The sequence below is a fragment of the Cydia fagiglandana genome, chromosome Z, assembly GCF_963556715.1.
Source record: "Cydia fagiglandana chromosome Z, ilCydFagi1.1, whole genome shotgun sequence".
NCBI classification, from domain to species: Eukaryota; Metazoa; Arthropoda; class Insecta; order Lepidoptera; family Tortricidae; genus Cydia; species Cydia fagiglandana.
In genome coordinates, this window is record NC_085959.1 from 29,769,862 (window position 1) to 29,795,496 (window position 25,635).

Consider the following 25,635-nt stretch of genomic DNA (forward strand, 5'->3'; position numbering starts at 1 on the left):
TCATTTTGTTTATGGCTTGCTACCTATCGGTTCTTGTCCTATCTGTTTCATCAAGTTCAATTTTATTCTCATAGTTCAGTGCTGGAATTTTGAGATATGTGTTTGAAATGGATAAAACTGGTTCTATTCGAAAAAGACTGATTATCACGTAATGTACATTGTGATATAACATGTGTTTAATAGGTTATTATAATTGGTGTTGTAAATGATTGATGTAACAAACCAGTGTTCAGCAAGATGGACGAATTGTCTAAGGGCATGACACAAACAGGAAGCGCCGCTACAACTGAAGAAATTGAACATAATAATGGTTAATATTTTTCATTTATTAACTATATCCCTCTAATGTTTTACTAACTGAATTGTTTTTTGCTTGGTCAGTATAATTTTCTCCCAGGTACGCATTTATTTACGTGTAAACATCAACAGTTTTTTAGACAGGAATTTTAACCGTTTTCTTCTATAACTTATTGTAGTCTTAAAGGATCCTTAAGCATTTACCGAATATTTATAAAAAGACTGCTGTAGGATGTCATATTATTATGGGCATAGATTAGATTTAGTAGTTGATTAATGTACATTTTATGTGTACTTTTTACTCATGTACACCGTGTTTTGTTGAATTACGTTAACATTGGGGTATGGTTAAGTACGTTTAATTAAACTAAATGGCATACCTAGTTTATTAATTTTATTTGTTATATAAAAAGTAATTAAATGTTGCATATAGCCTTGTAACATGGGCATTACATTTAACCCAACCATGCAATTTTATTATAAACTGTGACATTATCAATGTCATTTCCAACATCGATCAACCCACAAGCCATCCTAAAGGAATGGACATGAACACCAGCTTGTCCTCTCTTCTCCGGTCCAATAACAAATCAGTTAGTGGTGTTTACTTGCAACTATTACACGAAATAATACAAAATTCACCTTATCATTACCAAAAACTTGCTTGTTTGCTAGTCATGTGTGACAAATACTTAATTGATTTCACTGAATCATCAAGGGAATTAAAGTCAATCTGGCTGTGAATCATGATTACCTGAGTTTAGTAATAATAGACAAATAAAGTCTAACCTTACTTTCCATAATATAACTAACCTAGAACCTATCTTCTTCAACACATTCCATCAAACAAATCAAGCACCTAATGAAATTAGCGGCATCACAAAATTGCCCCAAGTGCAAAAAAATAGAAGATGTCCACCAGGTGTTGGTGGAATATGTCAGCACTGGGTGCTGAGGAGTGACATGACATTTATCAAAACTACCAACACAGGTAGTTGCAACATCATCCTGGCATCGCCATTATCTGATGAGGCCAGGTTGATGTGCAATCTATGCATAAAAATAATGTGGTAGGGTTACATTATTCCTATAGATCTCAATACAGGGGGGAATCCTTTTTAACTGAATGGCTAAACCCCATCCTTTAAAAATTTTAAAAAATTGGCTGCTCTGTACTGTCCCTTGGTCACCGTCCAACGTCCCCCTTGGGTGGTCTATAACATTGACCACCCGAGTTATATTGTTTTTGGTACTGTCTGATTATTCTTTGTACTAAAACAGCCAAAACATAGAAAGGTCAGTAAAAGTCCTTTTGGCCGTCATCACAACCCGTCGCAAGGGAAGAATTATCTTCCCTTGTTTGCAACTAGTTGTGAATGAAGAATATTTTACTATTAGTTACTAACATATTTATTTTTATCACATAATTGCGACAAAATACCTTTTATTTTTAATACGCAACTAAACTGTAGAATTCATTTAAACAGGTAGGAAATAGCATTACAAAACACACCACACCATTTCTCTTTTAATTCATTTTTTTTTAACAAAATTTATGTTAATGGTTTTTAATTACCCGACTACGGCAACGCAAAAGGAGAGTTATGATTTTGACCGGTATGTATTTTAATTATCAATTGAATGTCACTCTCTTATTCAATAAGACTGAATCTATGTTTACTAGTGATGTGACATGGGATAACCTATGTGACCTGTTCAGTTGAACACGATAAGAGACTGCAAAGTGACCTTGACTTTATTCCTTCTAATTGCAATTTATTGTCAATATAGTTGTTTCAGTATATTATATAATATAAGATAAGTCTGTGATTCAGTGACAGAAATGTAATGTAAATAAATGATGTTCAAGTATAGCTGCCACTTTAGGGGACTAAATGAGAAATTTAGAAAAGAAATGATTTGCAAAATGTATATCCCTTTATATTGAGTATATGAATGAAAGGGCTCAGTGTGAAATATGGAAATATATATTATTATAATTTTTAGATAATCAGTTAATCATCATCAATAAGTAATAGTTTATACTTAATAAAATAAAGGGAAATGGGTCTAAATTAGCTTGTAAGATTTGATCCAACCATACAAATATTGCAAGTTCAATTAAAAGTTGTAAAAAAACACCACTTACCAAATTGAAAAGTTACATGTAAACACTATTCTTAAAAAAAGCATATCAGAAGCATCTGCTTTCATTATGCAATGTTATAATTATATTGTCAGAAAATTTTGTTTACATTGATTCACAAATGACGCAAAGAAACTATGTTTCTTTAACTATTTTTGGGGCCATAGCAGAATGTGCAAGCCTCAAAATGTGCAGATCGCAAAATGTGCAAATCTCATAATGAGCAGATAGCAAAATGTGCGGATCTCATAATGAGCAGATCGCAAAATGTGCAAGCAGATCTCATAATTAGGTCACCAAACAAAGGAAAAATGGGGGAAATAATTCATGTTTCAGCATGGCATTGTTGTAGGGAATTACCGGTGGGTGGGGGTGAAGTTAACGGATAGGGGAAGGTTTTCGTAAATGGGGGAAATTTTGTTCACCTATAAACAGAATTTGTTTTAGTATAGTTCTTGAAGGCTGGCCTGTTATTGAAACCTTATTTTTTATTTTACAATCAATGAACGTATTGATATATCAATCGCGAAAATCGATTAATTGAAATTGACTAATTTCAAGTATACCGGTTGGTTCCCTTTCATATTTCCTACATCACTGCAATGTGTTTTATACATAGATTTTTTTGAAATGTTTAGGTCACGACAATAATGTCACTTTTTCACAACCGCGTTTTTCTGTTTATAGTTTATCCTTTCCAGCTGATTTATCAGCTGTACTGAGGGAAGTAGTGTCATAAGGTGCAAATTTTGGTATCGGATGAATTCACTTAGCACAGATGTAATATACGTAAAGCTAAGCTATCTTTACGTATATTACACCTGTGCTAAGTGAATTCACCCCCTGGCAGGTAGGCAGGGGGGGGAGGGGCAGTCAAAGTAGTTTGATGATTTTTTAAAAACGCTGAAATTACTTTTCTTGTATTCTAATAATATGCACATATAAAAAGTTTCAAGCCACACACTCGAAAAAATTTTTGATCTCCATACAAATTTTCAACCCCTATTTCGCCACCTTATACTTCGTTTTTTTTAGCATTAGAAATTAGGTAAAGAATCTTGATGTGTCTTTTAATTCAAAAACACATTTTAAAAATAAGTTACGGCAAATATGTAACAATTATGAATCTAATACGATCATTTATATTCTTCTGCTTTCATAAGTAATAGTTTTATATTTTTATAAAGCGATTTTCAATTAAAAGACATGTCAAGATCGCTTACCTTCTTGCAAGTTCTTTCTAATGCTAAAAAAACGAACTATAGGGGATGAATTTTCAAAAACGCTGAAATAAGTTTTCTTGTATTTTAATAGTACAGTGGATTTCATTTATTACGACCTTGGTTGTAGCGACCATTCGGCTTTAGCGACGTAAAATCCAAGTCCCATGAATTTAAAGCATATTTTAGTACAAGATTCATGTGGATATAGCGACTTCGGGTGTAGCGCCAAATTCGGGTTTAGCGACGGTTTTTAATGAACCATTTGTAACAAGTTCTTAGAAATCCCATGCAGATATTGCGACCGGAGTCGGTCGTCAAAGGACAATTGAGCTTTACTTTCTTATCTTTTGTTTACATCGACAGATGGTTAGCAAATGTGGTGACCTTTTGTTTATCGGTAGATATTAACTATTTAGATTCACTCGTTCGAAACGTACAGACAGCAACACTCTTAACTGTACATGGATGGACCTTATTACAAAAGGCATAAGGTCCATGCATGCACAGTTAACAGTGTGAACGATTGTACTAACGTTTCGGATTTAAATCTATACAATATGTCTTTATCTTTTTACCTTTGCGTATAACGACTTCCGGATATAACGACGACGCCGACGACATCAAAGGTCTCAAAAATGAATTTCTCATGCCCGATTTATCTGGAAATGATACCAAACTCGAGGTGGTAGGTAAATAGAAGCCGATATGCGGCGTGTAACTTTGAATGCCCCCCTGCCTACCCACCAGGGGGTGGCGGATGGCTACCGGGCTGGATTAGTTTAGCTTTACGTATACTACATCTGTGCCAAGTGAATTTATCTGATACCAAAATTTGCACATTCCATACATTGGGTGACACTACTTCCCTCAGTACTGGTCCGTATTCACCAAAATATGCATAATTTTATACAATACCTATACCTACTGCTGACACATTTCAATTTGGCCATAAGCATTAACCAAAACAAATAAAACAATGCCCACCTATGACACCTTCGATATATTTTTTTCCAATTTATAGTCATCCAAATCAGCAGCGATTTTGATACCTAGCCCACGCAGTGCCAGTGTTATTTATACGGCATAATTTCATACAAGTTTGACGTTCATAATAACACCTGCACCGCGACTGCGTGTGTTGTCAAAATCTCTGCAGACTTTTCTTGGTCTAAATGCATATTTAGTAAACTATTTCACATAGGTATAGTCTATCTTTACTTACAATAACTAAAAACTGGTTAAAAAGATAAGACGACACAATTCCTCATACTTACGTTAAGATTATGACCTGTTGCGTTTTAATAAAAACTATGTATATGTGATGTGGTGGCCGGCGTTGACGAGCGCCGCTTTTGCAGATGGCGTAAAGCGTAGTCCGCGGCTCGCACGCCAACTATGCTAGCGTTGGTAGATCAACTGCGGGCATACTTTGGTGGAGGATGTGAGTGCGCATGCGGCTGCCGCATGTCGTGTGCTCTACTTCATTCACCTCACAGTTGTATTCAACTTGTATCATTTAACAATCAGGTGTTGCGTGACCCTAAAGTATATAATATAGCTTTACCAATTTTACTATTTTACCCATTAGATCCCGTGGGACGTTAGTCGCACCTAAACACGTGTTCTCAGTCGCGTTTTAAATTGTCGTACTAACCAGTCGTCGCGTTGCTCCTTGATGCTGAATGGACAATGTTTCCTGTGATAAATGCACTAACTGCCTCTTATCATCCGCTTCCGGTGTAATAAGTTTCCTAAACTTATGCCTAGGTTGCTTTTGATTGACAAATCTTGTAAAAAAATATGCTAGATCTAGTGGCTGTTTGAAGGAATTCCTTGTTATACTGGAATAACAGTTGCCACAACTCGCGTTTTTGTCTGCGCATAAGTCGTTATATCGACTTCACCCCCTCCCGCTTAGTGCACTCATTCTATATACATACATCCTTCTAGGAGATTACCTCCAGGATAAATTGTATTGTGGGCTTTTCTACAAACTTTCCATATGCCAACATTGCGAACTGTCATCAAAATCTGTTTGGTGTTAGCCGTTTATGCGTGGTAAACAAACATAGGTACCTATAAACTTTCATATTTTGTTATTAGAATGGTGATATCATTCAATTTTCCTATCTTCGTTATCTAGTTTGTGGTCATGTTTTCTCGTACGTGAGAATCATAGTAATAAACTCAATATGTATATCCCATATACTAAATGATTATTCGTGTGAGGCCTGTTTGTTGCAATTCTTAAATAAATAGGGTGCAGTAATAAAATCAATCTTTGAGGTAAAGAACCCGGTTAAATAGAGATGATTGTGACTATTTACGTAGGTATTCTACAGCGCTATTAAGGGACTGTCAACACCCAATGTTTTTGAAATTAATGTTACTTAAGCAGTTTTTAAAGTGATACTTTTATTCTATCACCCCAAATTTTTTGGTCTGCCTATTAGCATGTCACATTATACAGGGTTACTTTTTTACCAGTACAATAAATCAACATACGTAATTGTTGCCAAAAATAAAAAATACCAGCATTCTTTGTTACTACTATTTGGGAACAAAAAAACAAAAATACCAATGCCCGAACTTATCCGCTAAAGTACTAGAAAATGTGGATGCCTTACGCATCAATTAGCAAACGCACGAACTGGCAACTGTTTGTTTACGTCATCGCGCGCGATTTCATACCGTTGACACTTTGTAATTAGTGCAACCAGAAGTTACTAAATTGGTGAAGGATAAATTAATTGATGCAAAATAAAAAAAATATTTTTTTTATTTGTGCAATGTGATCTATTATCGATACCAATGATGTGGTAAAATTTATTGTACCGGTAAAAAAGTAACCCTGTATAATTACAGCATTTAACACACTTAAATACGGTGACAGTCCCGTTTATACGGGACGTATGGCAACCCTAAATGTAGGTCGTGTGACGTATATTTATTCTGAAAATATTTATGTAGGCATATATAAAAAAAAAAGTATACTGCATGCCCCAACGTCATCAGCGTACGATTCCAACTCGCAGTTTTTTGTGCATTGACATTGCTAATGATGATTTTTAAGAAGCATTTTGTGTTGTGCACATTTAGGAACATTTGTCGTGTGTTCTTGAGTGTTATTTTGAACGCGTATTACTTCAATTTAAAGTGAAATGCAACACCGGCAGTATAGCCGTGAGTGCGGCAGGCTGGTGTCAGGCATGCCAAGAGCGGGTGCTCCCTGTGTCGCAACGTGACTCAGCGGCCCTGAACCAGTAACGCGGGAGCGCGTCCCGAGAGGTCACGCTCTTACTTATACACCTAGCTAGGGTTACCACTAGTCAGGGATTTTCGACCATGGAACGAAATAGCTAATTTTTAAAAAGGACTATTTAGAATACAGGTACAATAGAAGATTTTATTTATCTCGATAGTAGTATGCATCTTATCGGGATTTCTCATCTCTGAATTAATGAAGGAAAACGGAAGTAGAGTAGCTGTTTACAGTACTGACTTCCTTTTAGCACTTCGAATTGTATTGTGGACTGGATGACAAATATTTTAGACACTGCTAAAATATGTTTTTCGATACACACGGTATCGTTACAAAGGTCACTTATTAACCCTTGCGAAGTGTAAGTATTCCGCCTGCTGCCGCATTCAATACTGTTCATATTCCGCCTGCATTTCCGTAACGGTGGGCTAGGACATCTAAATTGACCATTTGACGTCAAATCACGGAAATTCGGCCTATAGATCCCACTAGGGCATTTGTCGTCGTCCCTTCCTAGCCATAACCAGTGCGATTAGTCGACCCATATTCTCTTTCGCATTCATAAAGCTAGGAAGAGACTATCTTGTGAGCGACTATCTATACACATGCATAACTAAACACAATAGTAATGTGTTTACACAACAAGTAAGTTTTAGCATTACTATTGAGTTTAATATAATGCCTCCTTGTAAATTATTACCTGTTTCTGAATAGAAATCAAGCATGACACACAAGTAGCAACTTGTATGTTACACAGATAAGGAGAAGATAACAAGAATGGTTACATATCAACCTAATCCAACAGTCTATGAATTTAATTTATGTAATATGTATATGCTTATTAAAGTTATGAATATACATTTGCAAATTACAATTACGTAATAGGTACTAGTTTTTATTACAAGTGTGTTTTATTGCAATTCCATGACCTTAGCTAGAAAACTTGGTTGCAGCTATTCTTCTTCCTATTACTTACTGCATCTTGATTCAGGGAAAGGTTCCCTGAATAACGTATATTACTCTAGATAGTAATGGCGTGTTGTGTGCGTGTATGTATATTGTTAAGTAAGCAATATATTGTGTGATGTCGGCAGGCTCTCCTTGGCCAGTAGTGTTCGTGAGCGAGTCGTGCCTGGAGTGCGAGCGCGTGCGCGCCGCGTGCGAGCGGCTGGGCCCGGTGCAGCCGGCGCCGGCGCCCGACGCGCTGCCGCAGCCGCCGCAGACGCCGCAGCCGCTCTCCTACTTCGTCACCAAACCCTTCGAAGGAGAACTCTTCGATGCAGCACATAGAGCCAAATACAGGTCAGTTCTACCCAGCGTACGTAGTTTTGTCAATATTGGACGGTGCAATAGTCTTAGGTAATAAAACGTGCATTCCCCAAACGTTATGCCAGCTATTGTTTGTCAACATCCCGAAGCTATATTTCCATTACTAATGAATGCCACAAACTGTGCAAAATCCTTGCGTATGAATAATTTGTGCTTTGAATAAATATAGTAACTATAGTGAAATAGTAGCAATTAATTAAATTGTTGCCATGTTTAAGCTTTTTACATGCATTTTACGTCTAAAAGGTGACAGTTACGTAGGAAGTGGCGCACTCAGTAATTTTCGACAATTTCTTAGCGGGCTATAAATAGACGGCGTAATAACCATTCGATGTTTATTAGAGTTAAACCAAGAAAACTCTGCAGCGGTTTTGATAGCCCACGCAGTGCAAGTGTTATTTATACTTCATAATTTCATTGAAGTTTGACGTTTAAAATAACACTAGCACTGCGTGGGCTATCAAAATCGCTGCAGACCTCTCTCAGTCTAACTCTAGTAGATTAGTAGTTTATTAATGCAGGCCACTTTGGAAGCAGTTCGATGTATTGCTTACTATACCTAGTGTTTTTCAAACGCGAAGGGTACGGTGACATTAGGATTTTATTCATTCTATGTCATTGACATTTCAGACTATTCCTTTTTAACAATAATTACTTGAACCCCAATAGGACAAAAACATATCTTTGTAACTTAGAATATCTCATTATAATAGACACAATTAACCAAACTCTTTATTATTATGTTATAAATATAAAAAGATAGATTTTAATATCGTTGACTTTCATTATGTCATAACGGAACTCAATTAGAATAGAGTTTGACTCTACTTATCGTCTGAATTGATTACACTCGTGTCAAATCCTTTCAGTGGTGTCCAATCGTATCACTTAACTTCAACCACGGGTAAATCCATTCGACCCTCTCAGCAAATATCTACCCTATAACTTTTTTTTTAATACCAAAATCAGATAATCTGACAGATGGATTTACCATTTTAATGGTTGTACGGAGTACAATATACATATTGTAATAAGTCAGATGTATTACTATGAGTGCTTAAAAAGATTGTACGTACATATATTAATTTTACGTAAAATCGTCCTCCTACTCGCCTACTACTTTTTCCCCGTTGAACGTATTGCTTGTTACGGTCGGTGGTTGGTACATCAAGGTATCAATATTATGAAATCCCTAGTGACTTCCGTATCGTGCAGCGTGCATACAGGCATGTCAGTGACATCATCTTTAGATCTTCATTTTTAGGGTTCCGTACCAAAAAGTTCTGTCTGTCTGTCCGTCCGTCACGTCGCTAAACATCTCGACAACTACTTAAGCTATCGATTTGAAATTTGGCATTGTCATGAACAACGCTAAACCAAATACATCGAAAGTATTTTTTTTATTAACTATGGTAAATGACCAACTAGTATTAAAAGGGGGCAAAATTTGATCTAGATATGTACTAACTTACTAAGTCAAGAGGTTCATTTGAAAGAGCTCAAATTGAACGTACCAAAACAATTTCATTTATATTTAATTATAAAAATATATTTATTAAGGAAAATGTGCAAATAATCATTGTTTTAGCCATTCAGAGATTTCAGAACGTAAAGGCGCGCCGCGCCGGGTTTGTAGCCAGCGCGGCCGCGGCGACGCTCGCGGTGCTCGCCCTTGCGCCGCGTCGCTCTTCGCTATTTTCAGCCCCGCATTCCTCGCGACTGTTTTTCAATCTAATGTGAAACGCATAACGCGCATGCTGCTTTGCGCCTTTGTTTTCGTCGTTCGTCGCGGTAAACGAGTAAATGTTATAGTTCCGATGTATTTACAACAACTATTCGAAATCGACGTGTTGAGTGGTGAATGTGTATAGTGGATGTGTGATGATGCTAAAAACTGGCGATAAAAACTGGAGCCTCTATCTATCAGCAGAGTGTTGTGTAGACCGGAGTTGACGTGAAGCGTCGGCGATGGGCCCCACGCGGCTGCCGCCGACGCCCGAGGAGGAGCACTCTCCTCAGGAATTTCACACTTCTCCGACTGATTTTAAAATAACGTGTACGACAAGATGTGACCAGTAAGATATTATGTTTGGTTTCGATGTTTTATTTATTGCATAGTAGTACATTTAAGGATATGTCATTTCATACATATTCATTCAAGTTAATTCTTCTCAAGATAATGCTAGTGTGATGTTTTTTGGTCAAGAAATGAGGAAGTTGTCCAGTGAGCTAGCATTCTTACCAAAATAAATGGATAACCTAGGTATTTAGTGGAGGGCACGAGAGCTCGACTGTTCATTTCGAAATTATTTTTAAAGGTAGGTATTCAATTAAACATCAGATGAACATGTCGAAGACCAAGCCAATGACAAATAGCCCACGTAGGATTGAGATAAACGGAGAATCGGTTGCATATGTCCAGGAGTACATTTACTTGGGCCAACTGGTTTCCTTCCAGGCGCGACAAGAGAAGGATGTCGAAAGACGGACAAAAAGCCTGGAGGAGATATTGGTCCATGAAACATCTGATGAAATTGAAATTCGCACTTGTATCGTACCTAATAATAAAATTCAACGCGAGTGTGGAGAGTGACGTACATTGAACGACGTTTTTTAATACATTTGGTACATACCTGAGTATTGCACTTTTACAGTTGAGTACTAATTTTCCCTTGAACTTGACTGATATTGTATATTACAGGTATTATATATGATTCAGAACTATAAACTACGTTTAGCGTTGATTTACATTGCAAAATTTAATCACATTGACTCATTTCATGAAAGAATACTCTTACAGTTGCATTTTAATAATAATAATTCAGCCTATATATCTACGTCACACTGCTGAGCCCATGGGCCTCCTATCATGCGCGAGAGGGCTTGAGCTATAGGCCCCACAGCGGATTGGGGACTTTACATACACCTTTGAATTTCTTCGCAGATGTACGCAGGTTTCCTCACGATGTTTTCCTGTACGATAGTTTTTAATTTAAGTTGATTATTTTGATACAAATCAATTTTAAGTGAAAACAGCGGGTGCCGGTTTTACTTTTTTTGTTAACGACAGCCAAGGCGGCAGTAATAATTCCAATCGCCAAATAATAAAAAAGGTTTTTAGTGAAATATCGAATTATATACCGTTTTATTTAAACATAATAACAAAATAATTACTTTATATCGTGTATCAATACTTTTTGTACATTGCAGCGTTGTTAATTGTATTTTTTCATAATCATCACACATGCCACCTGAATCCTGATACACCTGTTTACGGAACGGTTTACGTTTTACCCAAACAAACAATATATCACGTTTCTTATATCCTTTAATTTTTATTGACACCGTCTGTAAAATATTTATTTATTTAACCTTTAATTTGTCAGCCTATTCCGGTCCTTAAGATTACAGCCAGAGCAGATATTGGCTTTACAGTAATGGGGTTTCAATTTACTACCCAGCGGGTACAGAATCCTGAAAATGAATGTCCACTGATTCTCGATAATTGTTTACATTTTGGCCGGAATGCGAGTGTAAGTCACGAACTATTTGTATAATGACACGTAAAGCCGCGGTATATGCGGCTTCCTGTGGCCGCGGGTCGGGGAGCGCCGCGCCACGGCGCGTCACGGGCGCGTCACTGCCGCGACGCCCACCCTCGCCGTACACTAACACCTAACATTCAGTTCTCAGGATAAAACTATCGTCCTATTTATAAAGCGAGTTCCCCCGCAAAAACGTTGCTCACTAAACTTACTTGTAGAAAATAGGTGAAAATGTCTTAAGCACAAGATGGCGTCATGAGCAATCTACAAGTTACTGTAAAAAATGCTATGACGCACTTATTGCAGACTGTGCTTCTTCAGTACGATAGTGGACAATCGCTCCTCCATACCAACGCGTAGTCTCCATTTTCCTTTCTAGATATTGACATGGAAAAATATATAAATAATTTATTGTACAGATTCTGATTAAGTATTATAAGATTAAGGAACAAAAAAAATCCAAACACTTTACATACAAACCTAACTCGTTTAATAATTAAAATATCTGGGAGACCGAGCTTCCCAGCGATGAGACCTAGCTAGATCGATTTGTCGCCCCCGAAAACTCCCGTATAGCAAATTTAATTTCATCGAGATCGTTAGTGCCGTCTCCGAGATCCCCGAAATATATATATTTATGTACCTAAGCAAATTTTCAGTTTCATTGGAATTGGGGAAATTAAAGCTAGTCCAAAAATGAAATTTTTGCCAAAAAAAATATTATTAACTTGCAATGCAACGTATGTATGCCTATAAGGGTCAAATATTGCAAGTTAAATTTGACCCACTTCCCCATTTCCGATGAAGATGAAAATTTGTATACATATGCAACTCGGATGACAATGCAATATTATGGTACCATCGAGCTGGTTTGATGATGGAGACAGGAGGTGGCCATAGAAACTCTGGGATAAAACAACGCAACCTGTGAGGTTTATATTAGAATTGTCTCAATGAGTATTAGTTGCCTGTGGAAAGAAAAGTACAGTTAGCGATAAAAGCTTCTAACAAAAATGAAATACATATTGCTATAAACTTATTCAATCGAAGCTCTAACTACTCTCCATTTCATATTAAATCACATTTACAACCGGGTCTATCGTAAAATGTATTTTTATTACTTTCGAAACAGATTTGACAGGTCGTGGTAGCGGCTACCATTGACGTATATCTCCTAGTTCAGCGCTGTCACTTACGGATTCGAGCCAGTCTGACTAAACTAGTCGCAACCAATCACTCGCGTGATGCGAACTCATCAACCATTCGCGTTGTAGCGGTGTCACACCGCTGCACTGGCCCCATTCACACTTCATTCTTATAGCCCGTAAGGCCCGTCCAGATATACGTCAATGGCGGCTACTGATGTCAGCGACGTCCCAGCGAAATGTCATAACAGATGTTTGTAACTACCCAACTAAAAGTAAAACAAACTTTCAACCCCTTTTTCACCACTTTAGGGAATGAATTTCAAAAACGCTGAAGTAAGGTTTGAAAGTTTGCATGGAGATCAAATATTTTTGTTAGTGCGGATCTTAAGTCTTTGTTTAAAGGCATATTATTAGAATACAAAGAAAATAATTACATATTATAAATGTTATAGACATGCTTTTAGTATTTGTAGCTACCAGCCGTGAATGCCGTGATCATTATTGTAATAATATAGGTTTGTTTCATAAATATCAATCACGTGAGTGTGTGGTTACTGTACAATAATTATTATGTCTAAACTTATTGGTGTCTTTATAATAATAAAAAAATACCAATATACAAATCTCAAATTCTGTATGAAACCAAACGAAGAAAATATACACCGTAAAAAACTATGTATGAGTATAACTCCCGTATGACCGATTTCAATAGGTATAGTATATTTATTACGAAATATGAAAAGTAGCTGCTTACCTTCGTTCGTTATAGAAACGTGTGCGTTTCTGCGGTTAGTTTACTCGCTATGTTTTCACAGGTGCATGTGAGCCATTGCATTACTATTAAAGGTATAAGTTACTTTGAAATAGTCAATTAGGCTACTCTTTCAACCAGAGCAGAGGAAAAAATGGGTCACGTAGTATTTACGTGTTCCCTAAATGTTTTACAAGCATGCAAACGGAGGCATAGAATAACTTGCAGACAATCGGAGTGTTTAGCATCCCTACAAGTTCGCCACTAACAATAGAAACGTTTATGAGGCACGTGTGAGCTACAACGCTTGTTGTAATACCTACCCAGCCCGGTCGCCCCCCTTTTATAAACATTCAAGTTAATAGTACATTGTGTAACGTGGGGGGGTAAGTGAAATATTGGAGACGAGGGTTTTTGTTCCCGACAGCCGCGTATTAATTTGTATGCAAAGGTGCGAATAGTATTGCTGGATCAAACTAAACGTGTCCACCCATAATTTCAAACTGTACATTGCATTGGAAACCATGTAGGTATGTACATAGTTATGTGTATTTGAGGTAATGTTTGTTGCCAGGGTGCTGGGCCCGACCGCGGTGCTGCAGTTGTCGGAGCGCGAGGAGCCGCCGCCGTCCAACGCGCGCCCCCTCTATTCGCTCGCCATGCGCGGCGCGGTCATATGCTTCTCCGGCTTCCGAAAAAAAGATGAACTCGTGAGTACCGTTTTATTCATGAGATTAGCTTGTATGAAAACATACAGTTCTTTATGGGACGGTTGCTGCCGCCGCCATATATTATTATGTCCATCAGGCGATTCGCCTGTTCGTTTGTAAATCTTGATTAGTTCGTAGATTGTGCGCGGTGCCCTTGTACTTAGCTAGCCCCCTTATAAATACTGTACACGTCAGAAGTTCTCATTCCAATCTAACCATTTTATACTATCATCGTTTTATTTTATCATTTTTCCTCTCGTTGACTGTATTAAAATTTAAGTAGACAGTTGACGTGACCAAATGAGTCATAATAAATGGTTAATTGAAGTTTATCATTGTCAAACGATCGAAGTGGAAGCATCTGAACACGTTAAATTACTAGCCGAGTACTTATTATTAAAGTGTCCCACTGCTTCACAATACCTTCGATATTTTGTAAACATGCCTCTTTTAAATTATATTTCGTAAGTATATATAACAGGCATTACGATAATGACGATATGCTTCTGCTTTGTAGCAGTTACCTCAATCGAATGTGTAAAGCTCGAGAATATCCTTCCAATTTCTTAGTAAAGTTATGAAATATTACCATACCAACGCTTTTCGCGTCACAGCATTTTCAGAAGTATTAGAATAATGGCATTTCGTAATCGTCACTGTCGTGGAATGCCCCAGTATACATTTTATGACATCCATGATCTATGTACCTAATAATATGTACTAATAATGTAAGCGCAACGCCGTTACCTATAAGCTTTGCAGTAGCATAACAACATAACATAATATTTACTTTGACACTGGTTCAAACCTGAGCAAATAGCGAGTCGGTATTTCAATTATAATGATAATAATACCCTCTTATTCATAAAAAATTACGGGCCTGATTGAGTTAATCCCTATGTTTTATCCATTTCTTACAAATGCATAAGTCAAAATGACAGATAAACACAAACGATTATTAGCTACTCGTAATTGAGGCTTGTATCGCGTTTATATGAATAAGGGGGATGGTCCCTGATTTAGTCTAACACGTGTCAGCATTAGACCAAATTCGATGTCACTTAGAGTACCTACTAGATATAGGAAGAAAATCGACGGGCGGGGCGGACAGGCGCATGTACACGAAAGAAAGGGTTATTCGCGGACGGTCTAGAACGCAAACTGACTACTTTAACATTTTGCCTATATCGCTCTTAGTCTACATCGCGAACGGTCCAGGTCGCAAAATGCCTACATCATTTTACGTCGTTTTATCTTTAAGTTAGCGATGTCAACGGAGACACAACTATTTTGTGCGGTTTGGCCTTGTCATTTGAAGATAACTAATGGACCTAACCTACCTGTGTGATATAAAATAGTGGTCATTTTGTGTTCTAGACCGTTTGCGATGTAGACTAAAAGCGATAAAGGCAAAATATTACACTAGTCATTTTGCGTTCTAGACCGTGCGCGACTATACCGAAAGAAATATCAAAGCAGCGAGCACGTTTGACGAAACTCGTTAAACTGAACAACAATTTGATCTTATTTATTGTTTCGATAAGTTAACAGAACATATTGGTTCGTGTACACTCTAAACCTAAAACACAAACACTTTCAGTAATGCATGTACGCAATAATTTGCTGTAGACATAATTATATACATTTAATTATACATATAGGTAGGTAGTGCTCAAGATTTTATTTGTTAAATTTACTATTTTCTACTCTTAATATATATCTGGCAATGCGAAATGTCAACGAAATGACTTGAAAATCTTTACATAAAGCATTGCATTGATTAAAACTGCGCGAACGCATAGCATTGGCGAAATATATAAATAATTCATTATATTATCGGTACTTAAGGAGATATAAACGTTTTGTCAAGTCTAGCTAGTAGGTGAGATGGAGTTGATAATTATCTATTTACTTAATTTCATAAAACACACAAAAAAGAAATATGTAGTTTATCTCAGGAGTGTGTACTGTCTCTTCCGAAAATCGTTTTTTCCAGATGGCGATTTTTGCCATTCGCAATTTTTACCATTTTATTTTTTCTCAATAGCTTCCTTTCCCAAAAGCATTTCTAACCATTCCAGTAGATTTTTTCCTAATAGGTTTTCTAACCATTTGCATAATTTGGATATGTATTCTTTATTATAATATACGAGACACTAACTAAAAAATAACTTTTTTTTGTAAATCAATATCGTACAATAAAATTAGTCGGTTCTGGCGCTCGCCGGCCGCTGCCGCGGCACGTTCGCTTCGCTCGCTCGGCTACGCGCACTGTCTATTTTCTGTCTCCTGTGATAGTGGGAAATTATGCGAATGGTTAGAAAACCTATTAGATAATTAAGCTATTGGAAGATTAAAATAATGGGAAAATATGCGAATGGTTAAATATGATTTCGGAAAAGGAAGCTATCAAGAAAAAGTAAATTGCGAATGGCGAAAATATCAATCTAGAAATAACGATTTTCGGAAGAGACAGTACGCACTCTCTCAGAGACTTACTTGAAGATGTTTGGTAGAGTACTAACCCAAACACAATTAGTTTGCGTTATTTTATATCAGAATTCCCATGGCCTGTCTACTCCATCAGATCTACTCCATGTCATAACTGCTAATGTCAAGTCAAAAAGTACAATTATTAATTAATTGATAAAAACAATTAAGTTCAAACGTATATAATTTTTTATATTTGTGTATAACATTTTCAACAAAAGATTGATCAATAAAGTCTGCCAAATTAGTTTTTATTGATTACAATGCGATGAATATTAAAGAAAGAGTATTTACTAATAATGTTTGTTTGTATCTGTTGACAGACGTACCTGATAACGCTTATACACTACATGGGAGGGTCGATCCGCAAAGACATGTCGAGCAAAGTGACGCACCTGATCGCGGCGGCCGCCACGGGCGACAAGTACCGATACGCGTCGGGCTTCGGGCTGCCCGTGCTGGCGCGCTCGTGGGTCGACGAGTGCTGGCGCCGCCGCGACGACCCCGCCTGCCTCGCTACGCATGACGCCGTCATAGTCAGTACATTGCCGTACCACTATCCACCAACACTTTGTCTAGTTTGCTTTTTCATTAAAAATAATAACTATTTCGGTGCCGTTTCTTCACTTATTTACGAATTTTTAAGGCGTAATTGAGAAATATTGAACTGAGTTTATAAATACTTTTTTCTTTGGAAATATTTAAAGAAACTATTAGGCGTATCGGCCAGTCGGATTTAAAGTTTTCCTTTAATTACGTCAGTCACAATATTACTATAATCTTAAAATTATTTAATTTATCCTTTATAGCCCTTAATATGAAACTATGGCAATAAAGTTTAAAATCAATGATATATGTATAGGGTAATTCGCCAGTAACTGGCCACTGTTAGTAATTGGCCACAAATGAATTGTATTCACTTATAAATAGACCAGTTACTAAAACCGGCCAGTTACTTAGGAATTACCCTATAAGAGTACCTTAGTGCCCGACTAGGTATAAAGTATGGTTTTATTTTATTAGTTTTAAAATCGAACGAAAAAAAAGTAATGCAACTCTGTTCCGGTTGAAAACCGTTCACATTACTTTAGTACTATGGGTAGGACTGTGGGCCTTACGAGGTCAAAGTGCTTTACCCTTGAAGAGCGACTTAGAACACCTTACAATACAGAAAAGTGATTGACCCACATATGGCTCAAGCATGTAATTATTTAAGTGGGCAAATTAGAACAAGGTTAGGCTTGATAGCGGACGGCAGTGCCACTGCACTGCACCAAGGACAATTCCTTGGGATAAACTATGTAAAGGCATCTGAGTCATCTGACCATAACCTAATAGCCGAGTTTTTATCCATCGCCATTTATGTTCGAATTGTCCTTGCATTTGTAGAAATGCTTTCTTTATGTCGGCTAGATTCAGTACGAGCCTAATGCTGGTGACAAACACCGGTGCTGCTTAGCGCCACTTGCACCATTCTATTCTATTCTTCACTAGAGTCACACACAACACATCTTTTACGCTATCTGGACATATATGCCACTCTAATTAATAATGTAACAGGGAAGATGTTTCGATTAGTTGAAATTATACCGCAGTCGTAATTGTCCCCCTGCACCTTAGTGAAAACCCAGGTGACAATTAGTTATATATACTTGTATGGAGTGCCCCTCTTAAAAATACTTTTTACGATTTTGAGTAGTTAATCTAGTTTACAAAATACACCTATATTTAATTTTAGGGATGTAATGATACATGATTTTGCCGATACGATACCGATACCGATATTTAAAGTAAATAATCGGCGATACCGATACAGACACCGATATCAATGGCACAGTAGTTAGCTAATAGATATAACACATAAGGAATTATATACTTATTATGCATAAAACATACATATGTATTAATAGACACTCGATTTTGTGAAGTGTGAAAAACTGTAAAACTAATAAAGAAAAATGCCAAATCAAAATCAAAGAAAACATTTATTTAGGTAACCACCAAGCAATCAATGCAAAAGTAAATCCAAATCAGTAATTATAGTTCACTTTAGGTAGTTTTTACCCGATTACGGCAACGCAAAAGGAGGGTTATTTGTTATGGAAACAAAGTGTATTCAAATTATTACCAACGTCTTCGTTTCGCGCGCTTTTCGAATTGTAATATCGGCTGAATTGAAATCGGCGATGCCGATATATCGGTCTGCCGATTATATCGGCCGATATATCGTATCGGTATCGGTATCGTTACATCCCTATTTAATTTTTTTATGCCCCTTTCAGCACTCTGAATAATTTCTTAAGAGCTCCAAAGATGAAAATAGTTCAGTTTTCTCACTAAGTTTACGAGAAGCATCTGTCAAAATATCAAATTATATTTTGTATGAAACTTGTGAGTATATATATTTTGTAAGTAACAGATGTACGAGCCAACTCATGATTTTAGGCTTCGTCGGCCAACGGTGGTCGTAACGTTGATGAAGCCCATGCTAATGATTAAAACAAACATTTCCAGAAAGAGCACAAATTGAAAGTGTTCGCGGGCGCGCGCGTGTGCTTCGTGGGGTTCCCCGAGGACGAGACGCAGCACATGGGCGACGTGCTGGCCAGCAACGGCGGCGCCGCCTGCCCGCTCGACGACCCCGACTGCACCCACGTCGTAAGTTACACCACCACTATATCTCCAATGAGTCCTACATATTTGTGCAGTTTAATACTCCAGTTATCGTGTCCCTAAAATACTACTTCCGTCGTCCTTCGGACAATGTTCTATTGACAGACCAGATAACAGGCTAATTCAAATGCGAGGGTTCTAATAAAAAAGGCAAGAGCGCTTAATTACGTTTGGGGATGCTATAGTGGCATACTTTTAAAATGGTGGAAAAGATAAACCTTGGACTTATCTGTCAAAAGAACGTTTTCCCCTTGGAGTCCATTGTTCCTAGTAACCGATTAGCGAGAATATTGACTGGTAGAGGATGCATTTTGGCAACGCCATTTGTACATTTTGTTTTGTGCAAAATATATTAAATAAATGCGAGTTCTCGAAATTGCGAGATAGAGCTTGCTTTCCCTACGTAGAGTTCCCAAGAGTATGATTCCAAATTAATTCCAATTTCCAATTAGTCATTTGGTAACAATTAGGTAAACAATATGTCAATCTGTTTAGTTAACCAACATTTATACTTAAAATAATCAGTGAAGAACCTCTAACTGACTTTTATGGTACTGTCACTTAAATAATAGATTGTTAGTTCATTATAAATAATACATGTTTTAGATTTTTAACAGTGTATTTTACGTAAATAATATGTACTTTTTTTTCTAAGCGTCAATAGATTAGTCATCTCAATTACTTCAATTAGTAGTGTTATAAAAAAGCCCCCTGTATGGTAACGGCATGAAATGTATTATAAATAAAAGGCGGACACAATGCCTTGAGACTGCCTCTACCAGTCAACGATTGGCTCAAACAGAACCTTTGTAGTTAGTGAGGGATTGTAGACTTCGAGAACTAAGAAACACAAATGAATAATAAATAATAATACATAATGATAATGCTCTTATTAGGAATAAGTGTTATACTCAATTTCTGCATTCGTCTCATATTTTATGAATTGCTGCTCCTTTGTTACTACTTTCGTGTTTTCGTTATAAAATAATAACATTATTAGTTTTTATCTCGTTTCAAAATTGGTAAACGGAAAACTCGCCTCGACCCACGAAAGTTCTCACATTGTTACTATGTCGTACAGTATTCATCGCTCTTAGTTCCCGCAACAACTATCATACACTTCGTGCCCTAAACGTAGATCTTGGGGAAATCTTATATTTGAATTAGTATTGTGGCAGCAAGGATTTTGAACCATATAAATGATGTTTAGGAAATGAGTCTACAATCGGACGAGACGTAATTTAATGTGATCAGTAGAAGCTGGTAACTGACCAAAGGCGAAAGAAACGGCCACACGTGGGAATACTAAGCTAATGATAAAGATGCACATAAAATGAAGATCACACAAATATAAATGCGGAGTCTTTTACCTTGCATAGAACTAGACGAATACATAACTTGACACAAAAATTGAGACCAAATTTCCTTAACCTATACTTTTGTGATTGGCATACTTACCTTTAGTTTTTGTAAACGCCCGTTTTCGTCATAGACTGCTTTAATTATAGATATACACATCACAAAAAAATTTATGAGACATATATAATAACGACATAATCAATGGCGCTTACGTCACATATATTTATAGATATCGACTTTTGCTTGGTTTACTTTAATTAAGTATACTTTCGATTTCCATTATACCATCGACGGGATTGCATGATCTTAATACTTATAGTTCTGACTGTACCCACCTGAAACCATTCCGCACGCCGCGAAGTCGACCCATTGTTTGCTTTTATTATGTTCATCACCTATTATTGTAATGCTTTGCAATCTTGTTTTTATGGCCGATGCAAGACTTGTTGTCTGATGGAAAATATCCCTAATTTATTTTACACTGCCTATGTGTTCGGTTTAATTGAGGCATTGAACAGTTAGCAACGAACACCGCTTATGTTACTCGTAAAATGTTATTCATGTCAATCATGTCATTGGCTAAAAAAAATAAAATTTTGAAATGGCATGACACAGCTACAAGCTGTATACTGAACCGATAATATGTAAAGTGAATAAGTTAACACTTTACACTCTCGGGTTTTGTACACATATTTAACTACACAAACCGTCTTTCCGTGACCACAGACGGTGCAACTCAGCTGAAACTTCGGAATTTAAGGTAAAAGCAATGAAAATATATCGCGGTAGACCCGTTTGTGTAATTATAAATAACATCTAACATAATGTTTCCATCAGGCAAGAGTGTTGTTAAATGCACACTTAGATAAGTATCACTGTATACCTGTCTTGTCACGTAGTTGCACACCTACTTCAAAATACCGCATTGTGTAAAAACATAACATAATTATTGTGACGTTTCTTGTCCTTTCACTAGTACACATGTATAGTTTTATGTGCACTCAAGATTGTTCAGAAAGCGGGCTTTCATTTCGGATAGTACCGTAGAGAAATGAGTAAACTTAGAGTGCTCGCTTCATGTACAACAGTTCCCTTACTCAATAAATAATAAGTTGTATGGGAAGTATGATAATAACGTATTATTAATAATAAGTGTCTACTTGTTAAATAAAAAAACTTTCGCAAATTTCGCTAAAATATTATTATAAATGAGTTTTTCTCTCTGTACGGAGTGAGCACTGTAAGCTTACTTTTTTCTCTATGACAGTACATAACTTGTCAAAAAGGATATAGGTGACTGCTTCCCTGTGTCTAACTGCTCTATCTCAATAATAATAATACAACTTTTGTGCATGTTTGTACTGGAATGGCTTCATTACATCATTGCGTGGTGTGTTTCACACATGTTTCAGGTAATGGCCAATGGGGAGACTTTCGGTCGTTCGCTTATCCTATCACCCCAACCCAGTACTCCTAACATTTCCTCGAAGCCCTCTCGTGCATCACCCAACTCACAGAGTACTCCGAAGAGCTCAATTTACCGTAGACTTTCCGCGCGGCTGTCGGGGCGGCGCGCTAGCGGCACGCCCACCAAGCCGGGCGCTCCCGACTCCGACGAGGCCGAGCGTCGCCTGCAGGTCGCGCGCGCGGAGCTTAGAGCTGGCCGCGACTGTCCGGACTCCGACACTGCCGCTTACTCGACCACACTCGATCGAGTAGACCCTACCGACACTAACTTCGATACCTCGCCACATATGCAGAACAAAGAGAACAAGCATGCCTCGCAAACGATACAAGGCGCCCTCAGGTTGAACGCCAAAGATAAGAGAGAGGTGTTTAGAAATAAGTCAATTAACATGTTTAATCTAGTAGATTGCCTCACGGAGGCGGGGTCTCTACATTCTTCTCTTACAAAGAGTTTATGTGATTTAGATTGTAAAGAAGAACCCGCTTTTTTACTTCCTATTTCTACCGGAAGCAAAGAGTTGCAGCACTCGACAACTACAATCAGTTCTGGGAAAAAGAGAAGTCGAAATTCTACAGATTCCAGCTTTCAAGTGAGCCCCGTCGACGCCAACCTTTCCCCGGATAAGTGCGAAGATAGCCATTGGAAATCTATTAAGAGGCTTAAAATAAAAGATTCATTTAAGTTTAAAAATCGACCTACGATTTTCAAACGTACAAAAAAAGACTCAGTATCCAAAACAACAGGCGACATTACTATAGAACCAGTAAGTCCGGACAGTGTAAAACCAACTGACCCTGCAGGCGAATTCATTGCGTCCACTTCATCCCCCATCAGAGAGGATGACAACACGTCGATCTGCTCGATAAACACTAGTAAGCAATCCGGTTTCTTTGATATTTCGTTCGCATCAATACGCAGTTCAAAAACAGTGAAATCAGCATCAAAGTTACGGAGAAGCGTCAAGTCATTCACTGCATCTTTTAGAAGTGAGAGAAAAAAGAAATATGAGAAAAGGCCTGCACGAAATACTGTAGAAGTAAGCGCTTGCGATCTCGTAAATTATGTATCGACACCAAATAAAGATATCGACGATATGAACTTAGATATATCTCCTGTCCAAGTAGACACAATAGATAGCACGGATATGACCACCCAAGTAAAAAACGACGTAGATGTCGACGAGCTCGACGAATCAGTGACATTTAAAACGCCACAGAGCGTAGGGCTGCGCGCACATAGGCACTCCATCTGTGTCGCACCCGAGCTGCGGCCCGCGAGCGTCTCCTCCCACGCGTCCTCCAGCTCCGGCCCTGCGCCCTTACCGGTTCCCGTTCCCGCTCCCGCCTCCCTCACTTGTCGACCCCTCCGCGACCAGCTGCCGCTCGCCTCGACGCCTCCCATCCGTGACGTCCGCGCCATATCGCAATGCCATGGAATATCGTTGCCGGTACTAACCCCATTTAATTTAGTAATACTAAATATTAGACATGCTTTTCATGCAGACAAACATTTGATGGCTTTCATTTTAGATTATAGCCAAACACGCATACCTACCCGTTCGAGACACCCTCGTACTCGGATGTTCTTCGCTCGTATGCATGCACTCTTCGTAAACAGCGTTTTCTTAGGCATTAGTATGGTTAGCTGAATAAGGGCGTGCACGAAAAGATGCTATTACATGCGATGGATTACAAAATGGAAATTACAAGTTTTTCATGACATTTACCCATTGGTGTGAGTAGGTACGTCACGTAATGGTAGAAGTATATTGTTCATTCTTATCCAGGTGGTCGATGAACACAACACAGCTGTCGCGCCGGAGTGTTCGCCGCGCGTGCACGTCGTCAAAGCCGAATGGTTCTGGGCTTCCGTACAGAATGAAGAAGCGCAAGATGAAAGGGATTACCTTTTCAAAGATGTAAGATAGCCTGCTACGATTGACTATTATTTATTGTTACATTAATTATACAAATTTTAATATAATATGTGTGTTTCTGAGCAGTACTTGGACGAAGTGTCTCGGAGGTCGTCGGTGGGTGGCGCGGCCGGCGCGAGCGGCGGCGCGGGCGGCGGCGCGGACGAGGTGGGCGGCGCGGCGGGCGCGGCGGGCAGCACGCCGGCCCACCTGCAGCGCCAGCGCAAGCGCAAGCTGCGCGGCGGGGATGCCGCGCTGCAGAAACGACGCTCGTCGCTCAGCGACACGGTGCTTAGCCTTTCCGGCAACATGCTGCTCGACTACACACCCTCACCCGACAGCAAACAGTTACTAGAAGGTACACCAATCGATCACTAAGACCTCGGTCTCCGGTTGACGCCGCGCGCTACGTGTAGCGTCATGGTCTATTGAAATGGCCTCCCCATATAGTTTGTTCTATTTAGCATAAGAAAAAGACTACGCGTACTTCACGTGTCTTTTAATCGGAAAACGCTTTTTAAAAATCAGTAACTATTACTTAATGAAAGCAAAAGAATGTAAATAATCGTATATGATTCATAATTGTTAGATATTTGCTGTAACTTATTTTAAAAAGGGTTTTTAAATTAAAAGACGTCAAGATTGTTTACCTTTTTTCTAATGCTAAACAAACGAACTATAATGTTTTTCACTATACGCAGTACCCCGTGAATTTAAGGCCTGGCCTAAATTAACGTTGCTCTCTTAGACTTAGAATGCACCTCATGCTATGTTTTCATGATTAAATGATAGTATACAATTGACATATTAATGCATTTTTTTCTCAGAATCTGAAGTGCCTGACAATGTAGTTCGGAAACTAATGTCCCCTAGGCAGCAAGTGTTTATGGAACTTCTTCAAACAGAATCCAATTATGTTGGGATTTTGCATACAATTGTAACTGTGAGTATATCAACAGTAAATCTAATCATAATATCCTAAATAAAGCATAGTTTTAGTATAAAAGTCTAACAGCGACTATAAAAAAAAACTTTTTTTTACTGGTCTGTACTAATTAAAGAGTAATCATAACCCTCCTTTTTGCTTTGCCGTAGTCGGGTAAAAATATAATGATATAATTGATACTTTTTTTTTCAGATGTTTAAGCAACCATTGGAGGACATGGCTGAAGAGGACAATAGCAACGGCAAAATGGCATTGCTTAACAATACAGAACTAAAAATTATATTTGGAAATCTGCCACCCATATATGAACTCCACCAGTAAGTTATAAACTGTATTTTACGAAAAATCGTTATTTGTCGCCAGAGAAAAAAAG

At 37.9% G+C, this 25,635-nt stretch overlaps 1 protein-coding gene across 6 annotated transcripts in view; it reads left to right on the top strand.

The window, feature by feature from the left end:
• LOC134678583 (protein ECT2) overlaps nt 1-25,635 on the top strand; it is a 39,348-nt gene continuing 13,713 nt past the window's right edge. For 2 of the 6 annotated variants that reach the window (XM_063537202.1, XM_063537204.1), the window contains exons 1-10: nt 2-310; nt 8,023-8,230; nt 14,276-14,411; nt 17,225-17,437; nt 19,416-19,559; nt 22,346-23,848; nt 24,188-24,319; nt 24,404-24,674; nt 25,144-25,259; nt 25,455-25,579. In XM_063537202.1, coding sequence (XP_063393272.1) covers nt 238-310; nt 8,023-8,230; nt 14,276-14,411; nt 17,225-17,437; nt 19,416-19,559; nt 22,346-23,848; nt 24,188-24,319; nt 24,404-24,674; nt 25,144-25,259; nt 25,455-25,579 — 2,921 coding nt within the window. In that variant the 5' untranslated portion in view covers nt 2-237. Of the gene's footprint in view, nt 311-5,024; nt 5,108-8,022; nt 8,231-9,976; nt 10,333-14,275; nt 14,412-17,224; nt 17,438-19,415; nt 19,560-22,345; nt 23,849-24,187; nt 24,320-24,403; nt 24,675-25,143; nt 25,260-25,454; nt 25,580-25,635 lie in introns of those variants that run through there. The other 4 variants (XM_063537205.1, XM_063537206.1, XM_063537208.1 and 1 more) reach the window with 4 other exon arrangements.